At 35.0% G+C, this 7,089-nt stretch overlaps 1 protein-coding gene across 1 annotated transcript; it reads left to right on the top strand.

Moving 5' to 3' along the window:
• The first annotated feature begins 2,584 nt into the window (after positions 1–2,584).
• On the top strand, positions 2,585–3,517 carry LOC107153564 (olfactory receptor 8B3-like). Its single transcript, XM_015499105.1, has one exon. The coding sequence runs from the start codon at positions 2,585–2,587 to the stop codon at positions 3,515–3,517; it is 933 nt and encodes a 310-aa protein (XP_015354591.1).
• Positions 3,518–7,089: the final 3,572 nt, after the last annotated feature.

Here is a 7,089-nt window from a genome sequence, read left to right as displayed (position 1 = left end):
CTTTGTAAGTAAAACTTCCCAACCCTTAACTATGGGAATCCACTGATCTGCTTTCTTTTGCTCTGGTTTTGCCTTTTTCAGAATGGCATGTAAGTGGAATCATGCCAAATCTTATCTTTGACTACTCCTGGGTCATAAAGCTTTTATTTTTTATTGTCTTTTAAAAGTGTTAAAAGTTTAATGTTTACATTTATATCTATGATTCATTCTGTGGCAGTTTTGTTAACAGTCTAAGGCAGGGATTAAGGTTGGTTTTATTTATTTATTCTTTGTGGGCTATGTGAACATTTTATACAAAATGTCTTATTGCTTGAAAAGCTTGTAATTTCCTCATTAACTTGACTATGCACTATTGTCAAAAATCAATAGACAATTCTATATTTATATATAAGTTCAGTAGCACAGTTAAAACATTATCCCAGGCCCAAGAAAACTACCATCTTCCAATCTGTAGATTTGCCTATTCTGAACACTTCACATAAAGTATTTCTGAGCATGTGTGGTGACTGGTGTAAAGGGTCAGAGGTCATTGCAGTTAAGAACTCTCTTCCTAAGCATGTGATAAGTATAGGAAAGATTATAAAGGATTTCAGTCAAGAATATAATTTCCACAAATATTTTAGGAGTTTCTTCTACATGTTCTACACTGTACTTAGCACCAGGAGATAAGTGGTAAGTAAGGTAAAATCATCTTTTCCTTACAGAACATATATAGTTTAGGGAAGAACCGGAGGAGGTAAAGGAGTAAAATCTCTGATGAGGGTTAAGATAGAGAATGTACTAGAATTTATGAGATCATGCATAATAAATGCTGATATTTGTTTACTATTTACTTGTGCCAGATATTATGTTAACCATTTGGCTTATGGTAGCTCATTTAATTGAAACAACTTATTGAATAAGTAGTTGTTATTATCATATTTTATAAATCATGGGTCTGAAATGCAGAGAGGTTAAGGTATTATAGTTAGAAAGACTGAGGGAGATTAAAACACAGGCTCTCACAGTCCCCACTCTTCTCTATAATGAGAAAATATTGATGAGCCTCATCACTGAAATGTTACATTTAAAGACTTAGTGGACCACTTAGGTAGAATTTTCCAGTAGGTATTTAGAAGCAAAAACACTTAATAGGAATGTTAGCCATTAAAAGATATTTTGATGCTATTCCAGGTAATCTAACACTTTAAGTGACTTAATGCAATCTTTGAAATTTTTCAGATGAACAAATAAAGAAGTCTGGAGGCAGACCCTGTGGGAAATTCTACTTAGGATGGGGAAAAAGGAGAGTAAGAACACAAACAATATATTTCTCTACAGAATTCAAGATGGTGAAGAGATAGGAATTCATTTTTGCCTCTGTCTTGGGGATGTATGATCTCTAGAGTGAAAAGAAAATGACTAAAATAGCAAGTCCTCCAGGAACTAAACATAGATCATCATCCACAGTGTGAATACAATTCCCTTATTTCCCTTGTACATCTAGAATCTGTTCTTTGGCAAAGTAACTGAGCACAGTTCTACCTTGTTTATAACCAAGTACATTATGTCATGAAACTAAGATGTAGTCTTCTGTGTCTTACCAGGCAGCAATCAGGATAACAATAAAGACTTAATGGTTGCTGGAAAAGATTGAAAGTCATAACCATAAATTATGATCTGAAGCTCAGACACAGTTCAAGGACATATAAAAAATTAAACCTGGATCTTATCCTCCTAGAATCAAAGGACCTCAAATCTTGGAAATTACTTTTCCAAGAATACAGGGACAAATAACAAGGATAAGGAAGTGCTGAGGTCTGGATTAAGAAAGGTGAGTTCCTGAATTCCTGGTATGTTGATACTGTCCTTAACAACATATTTATAATTATGTCAAAATGGATTCTGTTGTCATGTATAACTAAAAAAAATGAGAAAATATAAGGCCCACACTCTAAACTATACTATTTCCTCTCAATTTTGCATATTCCTGAGATTCAAGTGAAATAGGTTGAAGGAAGTTCCTGAGGAGGCTTGAGCATGTCTATCAGTAGTTCCCTCTCCAGGGACAGCTCTCTCACTCTTCTAGATTCCTTCCTTCCCTCCCTCTGTCCCTCCCTTCTTATCTCTATCTCTATCTCTATCTCTATGTATATGTATATCTCTTCTTTTTCTCACATGGGTTATTAAATAATCTCCCCAGTTTTTGATTAGAAACAATGCTTTGAATTCTACCCCACCTGCCTTTAATGTCCATTAGAGGTCAGCACCAGGTTGCTTTAGGCTTCTGCCTCCAATTCATCTGGTGAGAGAAGGTGCCGGTGAGGAGAGAAAGGATGAGAAAAGAGATAAATTCTTCTTTCCAGGTCTACTCTTCTCCACCCTCCCTCCAACCCCGAATTCATGTTTGTACTTGATATCATTGCTCTTCTTGTTATAGGGTCAGTTAGTTGTGCTCTGCAAGGGCTGATTCTATGTGTTAGGTTGGGTTAGTCTCTGACATCCCCAGTGTATATCTGACACTTGGGGGAAGGAACAGTGTTTGAAGAGCTGGCTTGTCCTCTAATATAGCTCTTTGTCCAGTGTCTATAGGCTCTCTTGAAGAATGTCTCCTGGAAATGGCTCTTTTGTGACTGAATTCATTCTGGCGGGGCTAACAGACTGGCCAGACCTCCAACTCCCTCTCTTCTTCCTATTTCTGGTAATGTATATGGTCACTGTGTTGGGAAATTTGAGTTTGATAACTCTAATTGGGCTGAATCCACATCTTCACACCCCCATGTACTTTTTCCTCTTTAACTTGTCCTTCATTGACCTCTGTTACTCTTCTGTCTTTACACCCAAAATGCTGATGAACTTTGTATTAAAGAAGAATATAATCTCCTACAGAGAATGCATGACCCAACTCTACTTTTACTGTTTTTTTGTGATTTCGGAATGCTATTTGTTGATGTCAATGGCCTATGATCGCTATCTAGCCATCTGCAGTCCACTGTTGTACAATTTAGCCATGTCCCCTAAGGTGTGCTCCAACCTTATGCTTGGTTCTTACTTGATGGCATTCTCTGGTGCCATGGCCCACACTGGATGCATGCTGAGGCTGACCTTCTGTGATGTGAACATCATCAACCACTATTTCTGTGACATCCTCCCTGTGATGCAGCTCTCCTGCACCAGCACCTATATCAATGAGCTGGAGGTTTTCATTGTGGCGGGCATCAACATCATTGTGCCCAGTCTCACCATCATTATTTCCTATGGCTTTATCATTTCCAGCATCCTCCGAATAAGCTCCACTGAGGGCAGGTCCAAAGCCTTCAGTACCTGCAGTTCCCACATAATTGCTGTCTCTCTGTTCTTTGGATCAGGTGCATTTATGTATCTTAAGCCATCTTCTGCTGGGTCGATGGATGAGGGCAAAATCTCCTCTGTCTTTTATACCAATGTTGTTCCCATGATGAACCCCTTGATCTACAGCTTGAGAAACAAAGATGTCAAAATTGCCCTGTGGAAAACCCTGAGCAGGAGAGAGTTTTGATCAGGTACTGTGTCTTTGTCCATGCAGTTGCAGAGTAGGGAGATTCTGTGTAATTAATTATACTATTTTAGTGTCAGCCTTTTTAATCTGTTTATTTTTACTTAGATAATTTTTATTGTACTTTTTAAAATCTAAAGTATTTTAATTTATTTAATTGACAGAAAACACTATGCAATTTTAACATGTATAGCATAATGGTTTGAAATCTAGATAGGTGACATAAAGATTAAATCTAGTCCTCTTTCTTTTTAATCAAGGTAAAGTAAATTTGTATTCTCTCAGTTTATTTTTTTAAGAGTGTATTTTTCCCATTTTCAGTATTCCTTTTGCTATTCACCATGCTTATTACTTAATCATAATGATGTTAAGAAAGAAATTCATCTTTGATTTTTATTTTTTCATTGTTACTATGGACTTTCTTTCTTTTTTTTTTTTTCTTGATACCCTTAAAAACATGTATGAGGGCTGGGGATATAGCTCAGTTGGTAGAGTGCACAAGGCCCTTGGTTCAATCCTCAGCACAAGAAAATCAAACAAATAAAACAACAACAAATATGTATTATGTGACACACACAAGCTCAATATTGTCTCTTTTTTACTTCCCTTTTTATTGCTAAAAGATGATAAATGGTCTACAGATGATAAAAAAAAAGTAACACTGGGATTTTTTCATTGTGTGTTGACTTTTTAATCTTCCACTTGTAACATGCCATTGGGAAACTGAACCAGAAAATGTGACTCTTCTCCCTGGGCATCCTCTGTCAGGCAGAAATGTCATAGTCATTGACATTGGAGGCTCTATAAATTCTCTCAATTGTAACCCATTTTATAGCTTTATCTGTGTTTTTCATTAAGCCTTATTGATACAGATTTCATAACTGGTACTTAGTAGATTGATAACAAACACTTATCATATGTACATGATATGAATGCTCAGAGAGGTTAATATTTACTAAAAATCTCATAGCTTCCTTGTGAAAAGCCTAGAATTTCTTATTTGTTTCTGATTTTAAGTATATTATTCTCTCTAGTATACTTTCTGTCTGCTTCATTTATTTTTATTTTAGAAAACATGAATATGAGAAAATATTTGTATTTTCAGAATGAATTGTGCTTTGTTCCTGGATTTTACAGAAAGTTTTTTCTTGGTGCTTTATGTTTTAGTTTCTTTAGGATCATTTATTGTTGTGGTGACATTGGAACAGAGAAGGCATTTTAGAATAGAGCATTAGATGTATTTAATTTTTTTTAATAAAATGACTTCAGGATGTTGTATTCAGAGAACAGGATCTGAAACAGAGGGATCTGCATCCCAAAGCCCCCATTTCTCCTTTTAACAGGAGTCACAATAGGCACATATGCTTATATATTTCAACTTGCCATAAGCTGACTCTTAAAATTATCCCACATACTCTTACCTTTGACAGCCTGTCTTTACACCTTTTTTTCTCTGATTATTTCCCCACAAATAACATGAAAGAATGTTGCTGGCTGGTTGTGGTTCAGTGGTGGAGCACTTGCCTAGCACAGGTGAGCCACTTGGTTTGATCCTCAGCACCACATAAAAATAAAATAAAGGTGTGGTGAACCATTCTAATTAGACTGTGGCCGCCATTAGAAGATGGCGCCGGCTTCCACTGTGGCCTGTGATAAACAACTCCTAATATGGAGAATTGGCACGCAATCCCTTACCACCCTATGGGAAAGGTCCACGTGGCAGCTTAAGATTGGTATGCTGGAGGCTTTATTAGGCTGTGCTTGGGCGCTCGGCGACGGGTCACTAGAAGATGATACATGAATCAAGGCCTGAATAAACTGCTGAAGGAAGAATCCTGTGTCGTGTTTTCCCTTGCTGGCGAGGGGTCGCGGCATAAAGGTATTGTTCCACCTTTAACTAAAAATATTTTAAAAAAGAATGTTGCCTATTATAAAGTTTATATTTCTGAGATCGAAACATTTCATATATATTCTAAGGCTCATCAAATGAAAGATTAGTTAGTGACTCTGTCAAGTTATCTCATGTAGTGATAAAATACATAAGAATAAATATATTTCTGATATGTTTACAAAGGATACTAAATAACACAAATGTTATTTATCTATTTAGCTGAATTTTATTTTAAAAAGGAAAACAATTTTATCAAAAGGAATGCTAAGAGGAATTAGCATTATTGTTAGAATTATTGTTAATGATTCTTCCTAAATCCCAGGTCAGCAGTAAGTTATTATATTCAATATCTTATCTAATCTCACAAGTGACCTTTGTAGATACCAGTATGAGTAGCCCACTCATATTATAGATCCACTCATAGTAGATTGCTTCTGTTCACCTCTTTTCCCAAAATATGTATTTCTGAGAATCTTGCAGTAGAGTGTGGCATGTGACAGTTCCAGAAATAGTGAACAGCCTCCCAGGGCCAAGATTTTGTGCCCTTTTCACATTCTCTTTATCTTTCTGTGAACTGGATGGAGATAATAATGGAACCTCACTTAGATCATGAAAGTGTAAGGAAAACCCAGGAAGTGTTTGCAATAGAATCATGATTGAAAAGGAAAGAATGGATGGAGTTACCAATAAGAATACGTATAAGGATCTGGGGTGCTGGCAATTAATTGCAGATCTGCATGGTGGTTATAAAATGTTCATTTCATGAAAATTTACTGAAGTACATAATTTTAATATGTGTTTATGTATTTATATATGTATTTATTCTAAATTTTATAATAAAATAAGACTATAAAACTTTTATTAGCACTCTACTTATATTGAACAATAAGCACATATTATGCAAACTTTAAGAATAAAGGCCCAAGTATATGAAAACAACCTAACAGAATGGTTCTGTAGAAACAGCAGAGACAAGGTAAAATTTCAAAATAATCTAGACTGATCCAGTGCAAAGACAATTATTTTTCCTTAAGAAGGTAAAAAGACACCAATGTCTATTATAGGTGGAAAGTCAGTGTTCAGTCACCTTGTATAGATTTGTAGTGTTATATATCCTTATTTTTATATTTACAGTATGGTATATTTCTCATTCTATATATACAATTTTATTTTCTAAATCATTTCTTCTATCTTGATAAAGTATTTTCTCAATGAACTTCTTCAGATGTTATTTTGATACATCTTTTATTAAAATATTTTAGGAATATAGAAATATTTAGGCATAGTGAAAAGACTGCTTCAATGACTAGAACTGTTATAGAACAAAATAAAAAAATCAAAATCAGGTGTTAATGCTGTATTTTAAGTTCATAGGTGATTGTGCAATTAGTAACTTTGTATTGAGCCACAGAATATTTGGCTACAGCATTTTAGGTTTTATTTTCCTGGGTAAGCCTTGTTCCTGGGAGACCAAAGTACACATGAAACTGAAGGTGAAAGTCAAATATTTTCAGTTAGTGAAAGTGAGAGAGAACAATTGGTTGACCCTTGGTCTTCATATGCATTTATTTATAATGTGATCATGGNGGCATATATATATATATATATATATATATATATATATATATATATATCTCAATTTCATCAAAAAATATCTTAAGAGCCTTCATTTAGTATATTCTGT

This window comes from Marmota marmota, unplaced genomic scaffold (genome assembly GCF_001458135.2).
Source record: "Marmota marmota marmota unplaced genomic scaffold, marMar, whole genome shotgun sequence".
Taxonomy (NCBI): Eukaryota; Metazoa; Chordata; class Mammalia; order Rodentia; family Sciuridae; genus Marmota; species Marmota marmota.
Note: the sequence above shows the minus strand (reverse complement) of the source record. Positions and strands in the feature narration are given on the sequence as shown.

Excerpts from the sequence above, each read along its gene's own strand:
- LOC107153564 (XM_015499105.1), top strand. The coding sequence starts at position 2,585 with ATGTCTCCTGGAAATGGCTCTTTTGTGACTGAATTCATTCTGGCGGGG.